This window comes from Panthera leo, chromosome B3 (genome assembly GCF_018350215.1).
Source record: "Panthera leo isolate Ple1 chromosome B3, P.leo_Ple1_pat1.1, whole genome shotgun sequence".
NCBI lineage: Eukaryota > Metazoa > Chordata > Mammalia > Carnivora > Felidae > Panthera > Panthera leo.
The window spans coordinates 18,448,307-18,469,066 of record NC_056684.1 but is presented as its reverse complement, the minus strand read 5'-3'; the positions used below and the strand labels follow the sequence as shown (position 1 = coordinate 18,469,066).

Genomic DNA, 20,760 nt, shown 5'->3' with positions numbered 1-20,760 from the left:
GCAAACAAGCACCCTGAGCCCAGAATTTGGAGATCATGTGTGGTCCATCTTCCTTGCGTTCAGAGATGATCTGGTTGGTGAAGATAGGTATATGGGTATTGATTTTATAGATATGTGGGTACAGATTTTACAAAGAGATTTTTAACAAGCGGCCTCTTTCATTCTGACTGCATGCAAGGCAGTGCCATCTGGGACCTTGCCTGTTGACTTGAAATGGACTCTTCCTTCCCTCGCTCCACTGCTGAGGCCCAGAAGTCTCGATGGAGGTGTGCCTGGCTCTGGGCGAGGAGAGACCCATCCTGTGGGGCCAAGGCATTCATGTTTTTCATCTTGTATTTCTGTGGCTAACTTTGTTCCCCCATGCCTTCTGTATTGTTGAGAGTTTAAGAGTGACCTCTGTATTTTTCTCAAACTCAACATTTTAAGTGAATAGAGTAATTCTAGTTTATTATATACATTTGAAAACTACAAATGGAAAAGAAAAACGAAGATCATATGTTCCCTATCATTCACGTTTTAGTTATGTTCTACCCAGGTTGGTTGGTTGTCTATCTGTCCATCTGTTTATCTATTTTTTATTTTTAAATTTATTTCCTCCTCCTCCTTCACCTGAAGATACTTGTGTGCTGAATCTTTGCAGAATTGGGACCGAACTGTATATGCAGATTTATTCCTGCTTTTCTCTACATCACTAAATCACCTTCACAAACATGCCTTTCACAGCTACATATTGTGTTCCCATTGCTGGCTCTCTCTGTGGTTGGATGTTTAGATTGCTTTTCAGTTTTCACGATTGTAAATTATATCATACAGAGTATTCTTGTTTGTTCATTATGACCCATATCTCAGGCTATTTCGTAGTGTGCATTTGGGGCCCTGGAATGATCAGGTCACTTTATGAAGCCAGTTTGTGCATATGGGGCTGGGTTCGCTGCATGAAAGTTGTAGCAGGGCTGACTTCTGTATGGTTTAGTGCTGAAAATGGGAATGATAGCTAACAAATTTAAGCACTGCCTTTCTATTTACATTTGGATCCTGAAAGTACACACTATTCATACCACACTTTGGTGTCGGTCAGAGGGGTTTTCACCAACAAAGTCTAGGTTGCCCTCGCATGGCAGCTTGAATGCCTAGGCACTGTGATATGGGCTCTAATTAATAACAACACCTGCTTATCAAAGTGAGACCTTACAGGGCATCAGTTTATCTAAAGAGTCAGAAGAGGGGTCGCCTGGGTGGCTCAGTCAGTGAAGCGTCCAACTCTTGATTTCATCTCAGGTCATGATCTCACGGTTCATGAGATCTAGCCCCATGTCAAGACAGCACAGAGCCTGCTGGGGATTCTCTCTCCCTCTCTCTCTGCCCTCTTCTGTGCACACATAGACACACACACACATACACACACACACACACACACACACACACACTCTCTCTCTCTCTCTCTCTCTCTCTCTCAAAAATAAATAATCTAAAAAAAAATCCGAGAGTCAACAGAAGATTAACCTTTCCCTGTGTTGAGGAAAGGACACACTTACTTGCATTTTGGCTGGGATGTGTGTGGCATGCAATATTTTTTTCTGATTATATTTTGTTTTCCTTTGAAATAATGCTTTGTGATTGCTAATGTTTATGGCTCTTTACTCACGACTCTCAGAACGGCGGCCAGAATGCCACCTCCCTGGGTCCCAGCCGTCAGCAGTGGGTAGAACCCTTTCTATGCCGTTAACCTGAGGTGCTTTCTGATCTCTCCCCACTGGGCCTAGGCTGCCTTTTCCTCCGTCAACTGTGTCCTGCTGTCTGCCTTCCTCTGATGGGACAGATTTTCTCTTCCCTGATTTTCAGTCCCTTTTGCCTCCTCGGCTGTGATGTGGACAGGTGTGAGCCGTCTTCTGCCCATCGGCTCCACCTGTAGCAAGTGAGCTCAGGTCCCCCACCCCCCACCCCATGACAGTGGAGGTCCATCTCCTGGCCACTGGAGACTGACCATTCTCTGTGGGAGGCTCAACAGAAGGCCGGCTTCCCTTATGGCTTTGGAAATCAAAGTGCCAAGGACTGCATGAATGTCTCCGTTGTCTTCTAGAAAAGAAGAAGCCAAGGAGGGGCAGGCCGTCCCAGGACTGGCGGGAGCGGAGGAACGCCATCCAGCTCACCAGCGAGCACACGGTGGAGACCCTGGTGGTGGCCGATGCCGACATGGTGCAGTACCACGGGGCAGAGGCCGCCCAGAGGTTCATCCTCACGGTCATGAACATGGTGAGTCTCCAGTCGGTGTTCTGACCCAGGGGGGCTCTGTTTCCTCCTGGATGAATGCTCTGTCATTGTCTTTTCCCCAGCTAAGGAAGAAGCTGGGCTGAGGGCTGGAGACACACACAGCCCTGTGACCCCTGAGCAGGGAACTGAAGGGCTTCCCAAGGGAGAGGGCCCACCCATCGCCCCTGCCCTCGTGCGTTGTTTTGGCGCCTGGGTCTGCCCCGTGGTTGTGCCCTGCCTGCCACTCTTATCAGAGGTTTGCCAAAACCTTTGTTGAGTGCTAGACCCCCTGGATTTGAAGTTGAGTGAGTCAGTGCCCGTTTTAAGGAGTCAGTGGTCTAGTAGAAAGAATCAGGATCAAATTTTAATGTGAATCGGTTCTTGCCGTGTGCTGTGAGGGCTGGGGGAAAGCGCGGGGGGAGGTTATCTGTTTGAGTGTACCAGGGAAGGAGCTCGGAAGCCTGTGTCTACATCTGACTCAATGAATGAGGATAGAGGGAAATCTTCACATGATGGCTGGGCAGGGGAGGGGCTGCACTCCTCACAGTGGAGACACAGAAAGACTTTTGCATGCATCCCAATTCTACCTATCCATCCGCTCTCCTAACAAGCATCTCTGAAGACCACTGGCACTACGTTAGGTGTTGGAGATACAGGTCCACAACAGACCTGGTCCTTCCCTTGGGAGGTGGTGGTATCGGCAGACAGATAAAACACCATCTCACAGTAGAATTATCTGCAAGGGGCCACTGGGGCCCAGGTGGAGGGCTGCTGAGCGATCATCCTGCATGATGGGCACTTTGGGAAAGAGCTGACCTTTGAGCTGAGCGAGAGTGAGGGTTTGCAAGATCAGGGTAGGGGTGACAGGTCTCGCAGCAGGTGCGGCAGGGGCTGCATTTGTGGGCGGGGGTGGGGGGGTGGTGTGTGGTATGATGTGGCTGCAACAGGGAATAGGGGAGCCTTAGGGGAACAGTTGGGGAGAGCTGGTAGACATCCTGAGCAGTGGGGCCGCTGAAGGGGGAAGGGAGGAACGGCCCCAGCAGCTGTGCCCCGCCTGGGGGAGGGGGGCATTGGAGTTGGAGAACGTGTAGGGGAGAGGGAGCTAGGGGGCAGGAGTGAGGGTGGAGGCGGGGGTCAGGCAGGGAGGAGGGAGGTGCTGGCCTGGGTTTCTGAGAAATATGCCTGAGTTCTTCATTTGCACAAACCCAAGTCCTCCTGGTGGCTGCTTAATGATGGGCTGCTGTGCTTTGTCCTGCCCTGAGGAAACCCGGGAGGACGGCTGGTGGGGCTGGCTCCACACCAGACCCTTTCATCTGTAGTTAATTTCATCTCGTTTATTGTTTTTAATTGTCCAGAGTACGAGTGCCAAGAGTAAACACTCATTATGGCAACTAAAGTAGTAATGAGGCAAAGCTTCTACTTTGATATTTGCTTTCATAATTTTATCGTCAGCACAGCGGCAGCTGTTTTTTTATCACAGGCAGGGAGGGGGAGGTACGTGGCAGTGTTGCCCCCCACCCCCCCCCGCCCCCCAAAGCTGTAAGGCTGAAGGACAGAGACTGAGTGGTCCTCTTGCTTGGCTTTAATTCCACGGCCTTGGCTTCTCTTCCACTGCTTGTACTAAGACGTTGGAGGCTCCAGATCCCATCGCTGAGGGCAAATCTGGGGCCAGCCACATTAAATTGGGATTTAGATGTTTTCTGATGAGGCCTGCCTAATAAGAGCAGTGCCGCTGTGGTGAGAGGCATATGGCATGTGTATGCTAATACTGAGCCCTCCAGTCACCTCCCGTGGGGGCTCTTGGCTGGGGTGGCGAGACCAGAGAGCAAATGAAGACGGAGTCTCCTGACCCAGTCACACAGACTCTCAGCACCAAACACTGGTTTCCGTCGCTCTAGCGGTGGTTAGCTCTTCAGCAAGTTTAACGGTGGGTTGCATTCAGACGCTGCCCCTTGTTTGGAACGAGACCCCCCTCCACCACTACCATCCTTCAGTCCCTCAAAACCCTAGTTTTGAAAGAATTCCAAAGAATTCTGTTCTTCCTGTGGCTGTTGTAGCCAAGGGATTTCTGTTAGGAAGTAAGATGATCTTTAAGCCAGGAGGATGGGAAAGGATTGTGGTCGGGATGAGGAACCCTGTCATTAGCCAAGCCTTCAGGTGCCGTGAGCGGGAAGGTGAGGCCAACCAGCCCATCTCTCTCCCGCCAGAGTGTTTACTGTGGGGCTGCAGGATGGAAATGGCTCTGTGTGCCTAGCTTCTGTGGATTCGGGGGAGTCTGCTGGAGTGGCTGCCACCTTCCTTGCAACACGTTTCTCTCCAGGCTGAGGGAAGTAGCATCATTGGGTCTCACTTGGGTCTCTGGGTAGAGACCTGCCAGTCCACGCTTGCCACTCTGACCCTTGAGGCTAAATCTAGGCAGGCTTCTGGGCACTTGTGGGGACTTGGTGTATGAAAACACGTTCAAAGCTGGGGGAATATGGTGTTACGTGTCGGCTCCCAGTTTTCATAGCGTCTCATGGTTGTGACGTATGAATTAGATCGGTGTCCGTCAGTGGCCTGGTGGCACGTGTTTGAGAGGAGGGAAAGGAGTGGATGTCCATGATGAGTGGCTGGGTTTTTTCTCCTCATCATCTGACTTGGTGGATTTCATTGTTTGCCCATCTTACAGAGAAGGAAGTGGAGCCTTGCGGGGGGATTGACACAGTCAGGGTGCACGGCCAGTGAGCAAGTATGTAGCGGGGCGAGCACGCAACACCAGGGCTGAGGGACCCCTGTCTCACCTGTTCAAGGTGACAAGCATGTCTGGGGCCTGTTGTTTCTCTCCCTCTCCTCCCTGGTCTGCCCATCGTTACCTTTAGCCTTGACGACTGCAGGAGCCACCTTGCTGGGCTCCTCACTTTCATTTTCTTCTCTCTTGAATCCTTGTCCCAGAATGGCCAGCAAGAGGTTCATCCAACAGAGTTAGGACTTTGTCACTAAGCAGCCCTAAGCCCTTCTGTGGCTTCCCGTGCAGTTGATGCAGAATGCCCCTGTTTTGCATGGCCCTCCCAGGCTGTACAGTGGAGACCTGCCTGATTCTCCTGGACTTTATTCACTTCTCCACCTCAACACCAAACTGTCATGTGGGCCACTGTTTCTCAGCTGCCCCAGGCTCTTCCCTCACCCTCTTTGGGCTCTCTTTGTCAGGAATGCTCTTCTCCCCACTCCTTATCAAGCTAGCTTCTCTATCTTTAAAGCCTCTGGGTAAATATCCCCTCAGAGGGGCTCTTCTTATAGATCCCTCTGAAAAGGCCAACCTGTTTTCTTTTTTTTTTTTTTTTAAGCTTTCTTTCTTGCTTTCTTTCTTTCTTTCCTTTCTTTTCTTTCTTCCTTTCTTTCTCCTTTCCTTTCCTTTCCTTTCTTTTCCTTTCCTTTCCTTTCCTTTCCTTTCCTTTCCTTTCCTTTCCTTTCCTTTCCTTTCGACAGAGTGTGTGAGTGGGTCAGAGAGAGGGAGAGAGAGAGAATCCCAGGCAGGCTCCATGCTCTCAGGGCAGAGCCTGATGCAGGGCTCGATCCCACGAACCTCAAGATCATGACTTGGGCTAAAATCAAGAGTTGGTTGGACAGTTTAAGTGTCCAAGGCCAACTTGTTTTCTTTATCATAGCTGGCTGCTTTTGTACTTGGTCCTTATCTTGAGTTATAATTTAATGTTTATTTGCTTTTTAAAAACCATTTTGCTGTGGAGATTTGTTATGCTACTGAATTTAAGCTGGTATAAAATCAATTTAGAGTATTATAACTTTAGGATGTTAAGCATAATCCCTACAGTAAACACAAAGAAAATAGCTACAGAATATACAGAATATAGGAAGAGAAAATGAGACATGAATTAAAACAATTTCACTGTTAAAAAAATCAACTAAACACAAAAAAGTCAATGCAGGAGATGAGGGACAAAAAAGGCTATCAAGTATAGGGGCACCTGTTCAAGGTGACAGGCATGTGTGGATCTTTACCTAATATAATATACAAAAAATGAACTTGCAATGGATTAAAGACCTGAACATATAAGAGCTAAACTATAAAACCCTTAGAAGAAAGCGTAGGGAAAAACATCATGACCTTGGATTTGGCAATGACTTCTTGGCCATGACACCAAAGACACAGGCAACAAACGAAGAAATAGGTAGAGCCGACTTCACCAAATTTAAAAACTTTTGTGCATCAAAGCACACTATCCACAGAGTAAAAAGGCAACTCCTAGAATGAGAGAAAATACTTGCAAATACATATTTGACAATATCCAGAATATAGAGAACTTCTGAAAGTCAACAACAAAATAAACAACCTTATTGAAAAATCAGCCAAAGGACTTGAATGGACATCTCTCCACAGAAGATCTGGAAGCGGCCTACAAGAGCCAGAAAAGATGTTCAGTGTCGCTGATCATTAGGGAAATGCACATCAAAACCACAATGAGATACCACTTCATTACCTTTAGGATATTTTTATTTATTTACCTGTTTATTTTGAGTAGAGTCGACACACAATGTGACATTAGTTCCAGGTGTACAACATGGTGATTTGACAACTGGGTGAGTTATGCTGTGCTCACTACTGGTGTAGTTACCATCTGTGACCATGCAACACTATTGCAATACCAATGGCTATATTCCCTATGGTGTACCTTTCATTCCCGTGACTTGCTCATTCCCATAACTGGAAGCCTGTATCTCTCGCTGCCTTTCTATCGTTTTGATCGAGATGCTATTATTTCAAAATCTGCGTAATAGCAAGCCGAGTGGATGTGGAGAAATGGAAACTTCATGTGTGTTGGTGTCACGGTAGATTGAGGCAGTGCTTATGGGAAAAAGACCAGTGGTTCTTCCAGAAAAAAAAAAAAAAGGTAAAAATAGAATTATCATGTCATCTAGCAGTTCTGCTTCTGAGTATATACCCAAAAGAAGGGAAATTAGGGCCATAGGCAGATATTTGTATGTCCATGTTCACAGCAGAATTGTTCAGAGCAGCCAAAAGGAGGAAGTAGCCCAAGTGTCCATGGATGGATAAATGGATAAAGTGTGGTTTATATGTGCTATGGAATATTAGCCTTAAAAAGGAAAGAAACTCAGACACAGGCTACAACGTGGATGAATCTTGAAGATATTCTATTAAGTGAAATAAGCCAGTCACAAATACCCAAATACTATATGCTTCCACTTATATGAGGCCCTCAGAGTAGGTCAAATTCATAGAGATAGAAAGTCGAATGGGGGCTGCCGGGGGCTGCCAGGGGCTGGGGGAGGAGGCATGGAGAGTTCGTGTTTAATGGGGACAAGGGTTTAGTTTTGCAAGATGAATGAGTTCTTGGATGCATGGTGGTGATCATAGCACAATAAAGTGAATGCATTTAACACTACTGAACACTATTTAATAGTGGTTAAGATGGTAACTTTTATGTCATATGTATTGACTGCAATTTAGAAAGTTCACTCACTAATTCAGCTCTGTTTACTGGTTACTTCATGTGTGCTAGTCACTCTTCTAGGGTCTGGGGCTAGAATAGGGACCATGACAGGTCCCACTCCTATGGACCTCATGCAGGTCCCTGTTGGAGGGACCAACAGACAGCGCTCAACATGACAATCGGTAAAATTCGTGTGCGAATTTTATAAACTGCGATATGAAGATCCAGGCGATAGCAAGCGAGTGAGGCGGTCAGGACACCTCTGTGAGAAGTGAGTGATGTTCCCCCTAGAAGGGAGGAGGCACTGAGGAGCCAGCCAGTGGAAGTCAGTCTGGCATTTGGGAGGCACAGAAAGAGGAGGTTTCTGGTGGGTGATGGGGGAGGGGACACAGTGAGAGGCCGTGGCAGCTGGCCGACCTCACAGTCTGGTACACCAGGGCATGGAGAGTGGACTTCGCTGCAGGCACGACCGGAAGCTACTTGTAGGGGTTTAAGCAGAAGAGTGGCATGTGCTGATTTGTGTTTTTTAAAAACCCCTCTGGGGGCGCCTGGGTGGCTCAGTCGCTTAAGCCTCTGACTCTTGATTTCTGCTCAGGTCATGGTCTCGCGGTTTGTGAGATCGAGCCCTGCATTGGGTTCCGTGTGCTGACAGTGCAGAGCCTGCCTGGGATTCTCTCTCTCCCTCTCTCTACCCCCCCCCCCCCCCCCCGCTCATTCCTGCTCTCTCAAAATAAACAAACATTAAAAAAAAAAAAAACAAAAAAAAAAACCCTCCGCCTGACTCGTATCCCAGGAACTGGAGTCCTGCCCCAGGCTCTGTGTCCCCAGCAAACCGCTCATGTGCACGGGTGCACGCGGAGGGAGACGCCTCTGCCAGGCTGGGTCTTTCCGCCAGCAGCAGGCTGCAGAGTGGTCCTCTGGACCTGGCTTTTGTCAGTTTTTCAAATGTGCTGAAGTGCCTTCTTATGTATGTATCTCGGGTTTCCCGCGGTTGGGGATGGTAATGACACAGGAGCAGGAATATTTTCAAGAACAAATTGCCGGCGGAAGCAGGTGGCGCTGACAGCAGAAACCCTGGGTTTGGGCAGCCAGATTGGAAAATGGGGCCCCTCGACGGAGCTTTGGTTGTTTTTAGCTTCCTTAACAACCATGGAGTGAGATGAAAACCTGCGGTGTTCCAGGCAAGCTCTGTTTGGAGGAAAAATGACATCAATTTCACCCCATTACCATGTGAAACAGACAGGAAGCCTCTCTCTGGTGCCCAGAGAAACTGTCACAGTGTTAGAGCACTCCCCGGTCCTCACACGCCAGCAGTCATCCCTGGGAAGGATTGACTGGAAGGATCCTGGGGGGATTGTAAACTGTGGGTGGCCGGGCCCACCCCCAGGGTCTCTGGCTCAGTGGCTCTGGGGTGGGCTTCAGAATGCATTTCCAACAAATGCCCAGGTGCTACTGCTTCAGGGACCCCACTCAGAGGCACTGTGCTAGAGAAAGAGTTCTTTACTACATGGGGGTCTGAATGGGCACCCAATGTGATTGGAGGGTGTCATCCGCGGTCCCTGTCTGTCCTTGGGGAGGCTCCAGGTAGCACAGGTAGGTGGTGCTCTTATGATACCCCTGCATTGGCCCTTGAACAGCTCCTCTCCGTGTGTCCCCATCACCTGCTTCTTCTCTGGCCCTGTCTGCCCCTCCCTGCCTGTGTCCCCAAGTCGCCCAGGCAGGAGAGCTGCATTGTGGTGCTGGCAGTGGGTCTACCCGGCTTGGCCCCCAGGCTGCCAAGGAAATGTGACAAATTCAGTCAGGGCTCTGAACACTTGCCAGGACGCAGCCAGAGCTGGACGCCGGAGACAGAATTTCCAGACGATTGGCGGTGCTGTTCCTTTGCCCAACCAGGTGTCTCCCTAAACATCGTATGGCTGCCGCCTCCAGGACTTCTCCTGAGCTTGAATTTCCATGGGGAAAAAAAGACGAGGAGACTTCGTTACATGTCTTTGGGGCCTGCTGCTTTGTGTTTGTGGCTGCCATCAGATTTTCGTCTGGCTCTCCTGGCTTGGCTCTGGGTCTCCCCGGAGATCCTGTGCTCCGCTGAGCTCTGTGGGAACATGGTACGGTGCCCACCAGGTGACGAGGTGCTCTAGCTGTGGTCAGGCTCCCAGATGTGCTTTCCTGGATGTGAGTACCCTAGGCACACGTCAAGGGGAAATGCCTGCCTTCGGTCTTGCTAGAGAATGTCGCTAGGGCATGAAGCTTCTTCCAAAAAAATTAATTAAATTCCAATTGTGGTAAAATACATACTAAATTTACCATCTTAGCCACTTAAAAAAAATTTTTTTAAAGTTTAGTTGAAAGAGAGAGAGAGAGAGACTGGGGGAGGTACAGAGAGTGGGAGACACAGAATCGGAAGCAGGCTTCAGGCTCTGAGCTGTCAGCACAGAGCGGGATGTGAGGCTCCAGCCCATGAACCAGGAGATCATGACCTGAGCCTGAAATGGGATGCTCAGCTGACTGAGCCACCCAGGTGCCCCCCACCTTAGCCATTTTTAAGTATACAGTTCAGTATTGTTAAGTATATTCACACTGTGCAACCAAATCTCTAGAACTTTGTCATCTTGCAAAATTGAAACTCTGTGCATGAAGCAGTTCCCATCTCTTACCCCTTCCTCCTAGACCCTGAAGTATGAAGGTTTTTCTTCCCCTCTGTCTCACATCCTTTTTACCCCATGGGAAGCGACTGAGACTTTGGGGCTCATGGTTGTACAGGATGCACAGAACTGTCATCAGCCCAGCAAGGAGGAGACGGAATGTTCTGGAGAGGCAGATTGTTCCTATGGTTTTGCTGTCCTGAAATTTGCACTATTTCATGCAGATTCTTTATGCCTCCTTTATGTGCTGTGTCTCAGTACTGTTGAGAAGTGCTTTACTGTGTCATTCCTTTAAACCTTCTTTAAACAATATCTTTTAACATCTTTGGCTGGGGTTGACATTTTAGGTGATGAGTAGATTGCACCTTGAAGCCCTGTGCAACTTGCATTTTCTCCCTCAGAACTTCAGGGTTTCATTCTTCCTATTTTTTTTTTTTTTCATGTTTTGAATTGAGGTTTTCCAGTTTGGGCCCAATCCTACTGCTGAATATTTCTGGAAAAATTTGAATTGCAGCCATTGGGTGGTTCTCAAAATATCAAAACAAGGAAAAAGTTATGTGTTTTCCCCTTCTTCACCCAGGTTTGGGGATAGGTAATTAAGACATGACTTCAGAATTGGCCTACAGATGGTCCAGTGTGAAAAAAAAAAAAAAAAGAAAAAAAACCTGCTATTTTGTTCTTGAGGGGAAAAAATGGGGGGTGGGGATTAAGAACAGAACAACTAAACGTGTTCTGTTTTTCCTTGTGGGAAAGAATATTAAATTACACAAAGATTTTATTTTGCTTTAATAATAGTTTTCAAAGAGTAAGCTCTAAGCAATGAGACAGCTAATTCCTTTGTCACACAGATGCTCAAACATCGTGCGTGCCTGGCTTCTGACGTTTGTATGCCAGACGCTGTGTCCAGCTTCATGTGGCCTGAATTAACGGTGACTGCCCTGTCTGCTCTGGTGCTTGCTTTATGTTGCCACCGATGTACCAAGGAACACAGTACCAGCTGGAGAAAGTTCTAATGTCCCTGCTGCAAAATTCTGCCTCCTAGATTGTGTCTGTCAGAAAGAAAACAAAGTAGAATATTCAAAACCATGTGAAATAAGAGAAAAAGAAAAACTGTATGATCTCACTTATAGGTGGGATCTAAGAAGACTGAACTCCTAGATACAGAGGAAGCGATGGCTGGTTGCCAGAGAAGGAGGTGGGCAGTGGCAAAGTACACTTTTTCAAAAGGCTGTCCTCCCTGTTCTCTCTATATCTTAAACACCTACATGATCTACCCCTGGGGCACCCCCTACCTCCTTCTTTGTCCATGTTACAGGAAAGGGACCCACGGATCTTCACATTCAGTGGGCTTTTCCCATCCAGGTCAACTTTGATTCCTCCGCCTTGTTTGAGATTTCTTATCTCTCTTCCCCTTGAAACGCTTTCCTTTGATTTTTTTTTTGATATTGAGGTCCTTATAATTAGGTTCTACCAACAAGAGGTGCAAAATTGAGGGACAAATCCTCTTTTATTGCTGTGCCTCTATCTCCATGACGTGCCGTGGTTGGAATGAGGACTTTAGGGAATAAAGAAGGAATATGGTCTTATTGGCTGGACAAGCCTGGATATGAATTGGGGTCATTGTTGACTGACTGGGGGTATTGAGCAGGTGGTGTTATCTTGGTGAGCTGAGGGTGGTGGAGATAATGTCAAAGAGAAAAAACTTGATGGGTTGTGATGAGGGTTAGAGATGACACAGGCTGGCACATGGCAGATGGCTACAGGCATTGACCTCCCCCCTCCCCTACATGAAGGTCCCTTTCAACCTCCTGCATAAAAGCCAAGAATGGGAGTTTTGAGTTTTCTATCAGAATCATCTAATATCCATTCCTCCTTTCAGAATCTGCTGTCCTATATCTTTTTAACAACTGATTTCCAATCAACAGTGTGCCTTTCCCTCCACATCCTCATCAACACTTGTTATTTCTTGTCTTTTTGATACTCATCATTCTGACAGGTGTAAAGTCATATGTCATTGTGGTTTTGATTTCCCCTGATTGAGCATCTTTTCATGTGTCTGTTGGCCATCCATATGTCTTCTTTGAAAAAATGTCTGTTCACATCATGTGCCCCTTGGATTATTTGTGGTTTTTTGGCATTCTGACTGATTATGATTAACTGAAGTCCATAGTTTATTCAGACGTCATTAGTTTTTATCTAACATCTTTTCTCTGTCCCAGGATCCCATCCAGGATACTGCTGTATTTTTGTTAATTTTTATATTTACACCACATTCCTTTTTTCTCTCTTGACAGGTGTACAATATGTTTCAGCACCAGAGCCTTGGAAGTAAAGTGAACATCCAAGTTACCAAGCTTGTCCTGCTACGACAACGGCCTGTAAGTCCCCAGGGGTGCCCTTTAGAGTGTGCAGATGGTGCAACCGGTCTTGAAGTTTCCTGCTTGCTGTTGAGAGCTCAGGAGATTGTCAGTCTCCTCTGTGGTCCCTGGCTTTGCAGATGGCAACAGCATGCCCTGGGCCAGGGCCTGGGGATGTCCAGAGCAGGGAGGGCAGGCACTATGACTCGAAGCTTGGTGTGCATATAATCTGCTTGGAATCTCGAGGGAGCCCTAAGCAGTGGACCTGTGCACATCCTCCCTCTACCCCTAGCACATCTCACGTGTGCAATCTGGATGGGGAGGTCTTTGGAAGCCCTCTGGAGCTTCCAAATTTGGATTCACTGTAGAGTTGTTTTCTGGTCTTTCAGTTGAGTGCATTCCCACGTGATAACGTCGCCTTGCAGAGGCAGGCAATGAATTTGATAATGGGAGACTAATGCTTGGTTGGGTACACTGTTCAGTTTGCCAAAAAAAAAAAAAAAGAGAGAATAATAACATGGTCTTCATTTGAACTTACAAATAAGGCCCTGGTGGCCTCTCTCTGGGTCTCTGCATCTTCCATCTTCCTACCAGCATTAGGTTTGTATCTGGGGGAAGCACATCATCGAATGACATCCCAACAAGCAGCTGTCTCCACACTATATTCTGAACATAAACTCAGGCTTCCCTGGGTGTTTGCTTCTTTAACTGCCCTCCCCACCCCTGATTTACTTTAGGCCAAATTGTCCATCGGGCACCATGGTGAGCGGTCCCTGGAGAGCTTCTGTCACTGGCAGAATGAGGAATATGGAGGAGCCAGATACCTCGGCAACAATCAGGTTCCAGGAGGGAAGGACGATACGCCCCCTGTGGATGCTGCTGTGTTTGTGACCAGGTACAGCTGGATTTGGTCTGTAGCTGGAAATGTGATGGGAAAAAGACATTTCCCTCTTTGGAGGGGAATAGAGGGCTATTTGCTAGGAATTCAGGCTTGGAAATCAGACCTGGGGCCGCCTCTCTGAGCCTCAGTTTCCTCATCAGTAAAATGGGGATGAATGATAGTACCTACCTCTGAGTTATGAGGATTTAGTGAACGTGGGAAAATGCTTTTCTTTTCTTTTTTTTTTAATGTTTATTTAATTGAGAGAGAAAGAGAAAGAGAGAAAACGCTAGTGGGGGAGAGCAGAGAGAGAGAGAGAGAGGGAGACAGAAAATTCAATGCAGGCTCTGTAATATCAGTGCAAAGCCTGATGTGGGGCTTGAATTCACGAACCACAAGATCATGACCTCAGCTGAAGTTGGACACTGAACCAACTGAGCCACCCAGGCATCCCTGGAAAGGGTTTTTCACAGTGCCTGGCCCAGAGTAAGGGCATGATAAATGTTAGCCATAATTTCTGCTATTGCTATTATTAGTATAAAAGTACTGAAATCCTGGTTATCCAGGAGTCCCAAGCAATTCATCTACTACCTCTCCCCTGCACCAAATATAAGGTTCACTGGGAAAGAGTTAACTTGTGTTTGAGGCTGCCTCCAAACTGGCTTAAACACACTATTATGGGGGCCGTGGATACCCCGAGTTCCTGTAGGAGGAGGTCCACGTCGGCACACGTGTGCTGTGCGCAACCCCATCCACGGGACCCTCTCAGGACAACAGCAGTGGGCAGAGATGCCTGGGGAATTCACATGGCGGTTCTACTTGAAGTAGGGAGCTGAGCTTCTTTCTAGACTACAGAGGTGGACTTTTCCAGACTGAGAGGGAAACCAGGGGCCAGCAGTGGACAACAGAAACCAGGGACAGCCTTGTTTCCACATAGGCGGCAGCAACGTTATCTTAGTCTGCCAGGGCTGCAGTAACAAATTACCACCAACTAGGTGTGTCAAAACAACAGAAATTTAGTCTTTCACCGTTTTGGGGGCCAGAAGTCCAAGATCAAGGCGTGGGCAGGGCTGTGCTCTCTCGGAAGCTCTAGGCAAGGATCTTTCCTTCTTCCTAACTTCCAGTGGTTGCCTGCAGTCTGGCATTTTTGCCTTGTAGATGCATCATTCCAAACCTCACCCTTGGAATGCTAAACTTCCAAGGTCACTACTTTGAAAGTGGTTTGTATCAAAACTATATAAAATGTACAGGTTCTGATGTTCGTGAGAACTTTCCCCATGTAGTTTCTTCCCTGAAGTTTCATTGCTTGGCTGGGTCAAGAAAGCACAGGCAAGTGGTCTTGGTTTGGGAAGAGTAGCCACTGCTCCCCTCCCCTTTTTTGTCTAGAGGCAATAATAAATGTCACTGAAATCGGTGTTGACAAAGCTTCTGGATGAGCTCTTGCACAAAATGCCATCTGCAGACGTGAATGCACCCTCAGCCTGAGAAGGCTGCCAGTTAGGATTTCTGGCTTTCTTTTCTTTTTCCTGCTTCCAACAAGCCTATTTACTGTATTGGAAATATCTGGTATAAACACGTTGGTTTTCTACATCTCACACCCATCAGGATGGCTGCTACCAAAAACAAACACAATAACAAGTGTTGGCAAGGATGCGGACACATGGGAACCCTTCCTTGAGCACTCCTGGTGGGGCTGTAAAATGGTGTGGGTGCTGTGGAAAACAGTATGGAGGCTCCTCAAAATACTAAATACAGAATTACCGTATGATCCAGCAATCCTGCTTCTGAGTATATACCCAAAAGCATTGAAAGGAGGGTTTCAAAGAGCTATTTGTGTACCTATGTTCCTAGCAGCATGACTCATAATAGCTAAAAAGTGGAAGGTGCCCAGGTTTCCTTCGATGGATGAGTAGATAAACAAAATGTGGTCCATCCATGCAACGGAACATTGTTCAGCCTTATGAAGGAAGTTATGTCTTGTCACATGCGACAGCATGGATGAACCTGGAGGACATTACGCTAAGTGAAATACACCAGTCATAAAAAGACCAATGTTGTATGATTCTATTTACATGAGACACCTAGAACAGTTAAATTCCTAGACACAGAGTGTAGAGCTGGAGAGAAGAAGGAATAGGAAGCTAGTGTTTAATGGATATAGTTTCAGTTTTGCAAGACGAAAAGAGTTCTGGAGATTAGTTGCACAGCATTATAAATGCATTCAACATCACTGAACTGTACACTTGAAAAACGTTTTAAGAGAGTAAATTTTATGTTCTGTGTAATCACAATAAAACAGTTTACAATTTTTTTTCTGGTTAAGCACCTGGGGGGGGGGGCCGGGGGTGGTGGTCCTGAATGCATGGGGTGGTTCTGAGTATGGGTGCTGGGGAGGGGGGGATGTCTGGTGGCCCCGAAAAGCAAGGTTCCTTCTGCTGCAGGCAGCATCAATGAAAAGGCATCCTATGTCTCGGTTCCCTGAGGCCAGCTTGGGGCTGGGATTCTCTTTCCCGGTTTCATGCTGACATCTGATGAACTACCTGAGCAGTCGAGGTGCTTCCTCTCACCTGCTTCTGTGGAGCTGCCGGACCAAATCGGCCAGTGCCCAACCTGCTCTCTGGGTCCTCGCAGCTGTTAAATGCAAGGCCTCCCAGAAGGACAGGGGAGGCAGCGCCAGAGTCGGGGCTGGGAGCCGAGTTGGCTGCGAGGCATTGTTTAATAATTAGAGGCCGAGAGCTGCAGTTCCTAGGTTGGGATAATAACGGGCTGATGTTTTCACGTGGAAATTGGGTGCGAGGCAGCAGCTGCTCTTAAGAAACAGCCCCTTCCTCCCGGAGTAATCTGAGCTGAGGGTCTAATCACAGCTTGCACAGGCCAGGCGGTGTTTGGGGGCCAGTGTCCCCCAGTCCTGGGACTGAGACTGGCTTATGCAAGGGTTTCTTCTCTGCCCCCCCCCCTTATGTGCTGTGGCTGAGCCCAAGAGTGCATTCTCCTGGACATCCACCAGCCCTACAGATGGCCAGCCGCAGAGATGTGAGCATGACATCATGTCCAGCAAAAGCTGCTGAGCCAGAAGCCACAGAAGCTGGCTTTCTGGCAGCTGCGGTCATGTCTGGGGCTAGAAAACACCTCTGAGTGAACTGAGTCTGGGACCATGTGGGACCCACACAGAGGACTGGGGTCCAGGAGGCTTCAGCACCTGGCACAGCTTTACCTTTGGCCGTGCATCTCCCTCAGGAAGCCATGAAAATAGGATTTCCCCCCAAACCCAGCTCTGTGCTCCTGGGAAGCACCTGGAGCAAACATGCAGGGCCAGCTTGGAGCTCAACCACAGGTACACCTCCTGCCATCCCTGAACCTTCCCCTCCACGTAACTCCATCCCACTCCCCGGGAATCGTCTTCTCTTCAGACTTTGACCAAGAGGGTCTCTTGCCGGCTTTGCTCATGGTGAGGGCTCAGTGAGTATCTGTGGAGCATCACGTTACATTTTCCTGGGGTTTCCAAACACTGGGGAGACCAGGCCACCGGGAAGCTTGCTGGGCACATTGAAAGTGGTCTGGAAATGTATGTCTGCCAATAATAAAGGAGCCACTATTTATTAAGCCCCAACTGTATGCCAAGGCAATCGGTTATGCACAGGATTAGCTACATAAATTGTGGGGCCCAGTGCAGAAGGAAAATGCGGGACCCCACATGACAAAGACTTTCAAGATGGTGATAGCAGAACAGAAAAAACCATGTTGCAGGACGGGAAGCTTGTGAGCACACAGGCACGAAGCACACCAGGTCACAGAGGTCCACACAGCCTTCCTTCTCTTGAGGAACAAGCGGCGGAAAGGGAATGGACTAGAGACTGTAGAGTTGCGTTGGGACCTCACTTGAATCCTACAGCCCCTGAAAGTGGGTTTGGCATGAATTTGCGGTGGGAGCACCTGAAGATGAAGCTGCCCCTGCGGCAACATGGCTTGTGTTTTCTCTTCTGAGAAACAACCTTGGCAGGAAGAAGAAAGAAGAGTCAAATTTTGGCTGACTCTTTTAAGCCAGAATTCTTTTTTTTTTTTTTAATGTTTATTACTTTGAGGATGAGAGAGAGAGAGAGTGTGTGAGCAGGGGAGGGGCAGAGAGAGAGGGAGACAGAGAATTGGAAGCAGGCTCCAGGCTCCGAGCTGTCAGCACAGGGCCTGACATGGGGCTCAAACTCACACACTGCGAGATCATGACCTGAGCCAAGCCGAAGTCGGACACTTAACCGACTGAGCCACCCCCGTGCCCCTCTTAAGCCAGCGTTCTAATTGAGCTTGCCTCTGTCCTCTGTGAGCAACTGCATTTCCTCCCACTTCCTCAGGTGACGCAATGGATGATGTTGCAGGGTCCATCATTTGAGATCACCTGTTTCCCTTCAGGGAAGTCATGGGATGAGAGAATACACCATGCTCCTGTCAGCCAACAGCGCTGGCTATCCCCAAGATGGCGCCCGTGAAGTGGGCACCATCTTCTCGGTTCTGTTTAGTTCTTGACTGTGAGACTTGTGGTCATGTGTGATTTCTCCTTTTGCCCAGGCTTCAGTTGCTCATGCTGGGAAACCCTGGAACAAGGCATTGGGCCAGCTTGGTTATTTAAATGGAAGGGGTGTCAGATCAAGAATGTTGAGTTGGGGTCAGATCCATACCAGAGCAGCGAGCATATATGTGTCCCTAATTTTACTTGTTTGTTTTTCTCTCTGCTGCTACTTCTTGCACCTTCTACTGCCTATTACTTAGTCTTTTAAAAGGTCATCTTTTTTTTTTTAAGTTTTTATTTTAATTCCAGTTAGTTAACATGCATTGTTATATTAGTTTTAGATGCACAGTATAATGATTCAACACTTCCATACATCACCCTGTGCTCATCACAACAAGTGTACTCTTTAATCCCCATCACCTATTCCCCCCCCCCACCCCCCACCCCCGACCCCCCAACTCTGGTAACCATCAGTTTGTTCTCTATACCTGAGAGTCTGTTTCTTGGTTTGTTTCTCTTTTTTCCTATGCTTGTTTGTTTTGTTTCTTAAAATCCACATGTGAGTGAAATCATATGGAATGTATCTTTCTCTGACTGGCTTATTTCACTTAGCATTATACTCTCTAGCTCCATCCATGTCGTTGCAAATGGCAAGATTTCATTCTTTTTGTGGCCAAATAATAATCCATTTTATGTATATACCACATCTTCTGTATCTATTCATCAACCGATGGACACTTGGGCTGCTTCCATAGCTTGGTTATTGTACATAATGCTGCTGTAAACATAGGGGTGCGTGTATCTCTTTGAATTAGTGTTTTTGTATTCTCACTACTGGGCATTTACCCAAAGAATACAAAAACACTCAAAGGTCATCTTTGACAAAAACAAACAAAAACAGACAAACAAGAAACCTCAAGGCTTCCTTTTATGGCTCTTGTGGTTATCCTCTCTCCATTTCCATGAAAGTTCCCTTGGTTTTGGGGTAAGGTTATGAAAAATGTGGGGTTTGTGAAAACTTCCTTTTTCCCTTTATTAAGATTGTTTTACAATTGATGATAAAAATAGAAGGGCTTGCTAGGAAAAAATTAGAAACTTGTAGTAAGCAGAACCCATGGGCGCTGCTGACAGGATTGGTCCCCGCTCCTCCTCGATGTCTCCCTGGCCAGTTCTACGGGCCACACCTTCCGAGCTGCCCCAGCCTCTCCCCCAGGCTTGCCAGCTGTCTGGCACATCTGGTTTTGTACATCAGGACTCCAAGTGGAATCTGTGGGTCTAAGTAGGCAAGTGGAGTCTTTGACAAGCTTCAGGTGAGCCTGAAGCAAAGCCAGAGTCAGGAACGCACAGACTTTTATCTGTTTCCAGGGGATCCCACACAGCGCTGAGAGGCATCAGGCGTGGGTTACACTTTGGAGACAGATGCAACAGGACACACTGCACATTGGATTGGGATTGACATGGAGGGAGAAGGAGAGATGACCATACAAAGTTAGGTTAGGAGAGTACCTCATGGGCTTCTCTGTCATTGTGCCCTCTGTGAACAAATGGGTCAGATCCTTCCCTGAGAATAGGTTGTGACAGAGGGTAGGAGAAGAATTGAGGACACTGATGCCAGGGGACAGAGTGTCAGAAAGGGGAAAGATGGCCCAACCCAGACCTGCCATGTTCTTCCGTAACTTGGTTTAGTGTCAACCTTATCCGGCTGGCTTGTCCGGAAGAACTTAGAAAGTGAAATGAGACATGGCTTCAGAACACACCTTGTAAACCTGAAGGAATTTAAGGGAGTGGGTGCTTTCTCTCAGCCCTCCATGGGCCTCCATGAGAAGATGAGCACGGGGCCCTGGAGGACCAGGCCACTGCTCTTCATGGCCGGTCCCAGGCAGGGCACTGCCCCAACTGCTGGTTTGGTCAGCCCCTAACTGTGGGAACTTTGGGAAAGTATCATGGGAACGCTCTGGTTTGGGAAAAGAAGGGCCCAGACCTGTTGTTTCACACATGAGTGGCTAGAGGCCACAGCGAACCCCTTGTACCTGTGGAACTGGGGCTGGACCAGTGCTCTTCTCACACAGCCACACACCCGGGGGATCCTGGGAAGCTTTAAAGGGCATAACTTTCAGACATTACTTTTGTTGTCTTCTCCTGTAAGTGCCATTTGGTCACTTCAGCATCTAAGGCCAGTTGCTGCCCATGTCGAGGAGCTTGTGGAGGTCACTATAGTTTGACGATAGTGAATATTAATCATCTCTGATGCATGATTTGCAAATGTCTGCTTCAAGAACTTTCTCAGCTGTTGGGAGGGAGTCCTCCCAGCAACTGAGTGTTAGGTGGAGTCGTTAAGCTATAAAAGGGGGCTTTATGTGGGGTAACTGGGCCTACGAGGTGGGAACTGTGGATGGGTTACTCTTGACAAGTGGCTAATTGGTGTTCTTCACTATAAGCTGGGCCACCCGAACCAGTAACAGAGCAGGATAACCAATCGGGCTTCATTGACAGTGTTTTCTTCTCCCATTCTTGGGGGCCACTGCATACACCTGACCAGGTCTGTCTTTGTTTTTTTTCAGGACAGATTTCTGCGTACACAAAGATGAACCGTGTGACACCGTTGGTAAGTCTAGAGGCAGAATAATAATAATTTAAGGGGCTGCCGCCCCCCTGTGATAATCTGGAGACTTGGTAAGACTTC

At 47.8% G+C, this 20,760-nt stretch overlaps 1 protein-coding gene across 1 annotated transcript in view; it reads left to right on the top strand.

The window, feature by feature from the left end:
* ADAMTS17 (ADAM metallopeptidase with thrombospondin type 1 motif 17) overlaps window positions 1–20,760 on the top strand; it is a 343,010-nt gene that overhangs the window by 60,907 nt on the left and 261,343 nt on the right. The window contains 4 exon segments of the mRNA XM_042943087.1: window positions 2,081–2,253; window positions 12,634–12,717; window positions 13,434–13,591; window positions 20,639–20,682. Of these exon segments, the coding sequence (XP_042799021.1) occupies window positions 2,081–2,253; window positions 12,634–12,717; window positions 13,434–13,591; window positions 20,639–20,682 (459 nt within the window).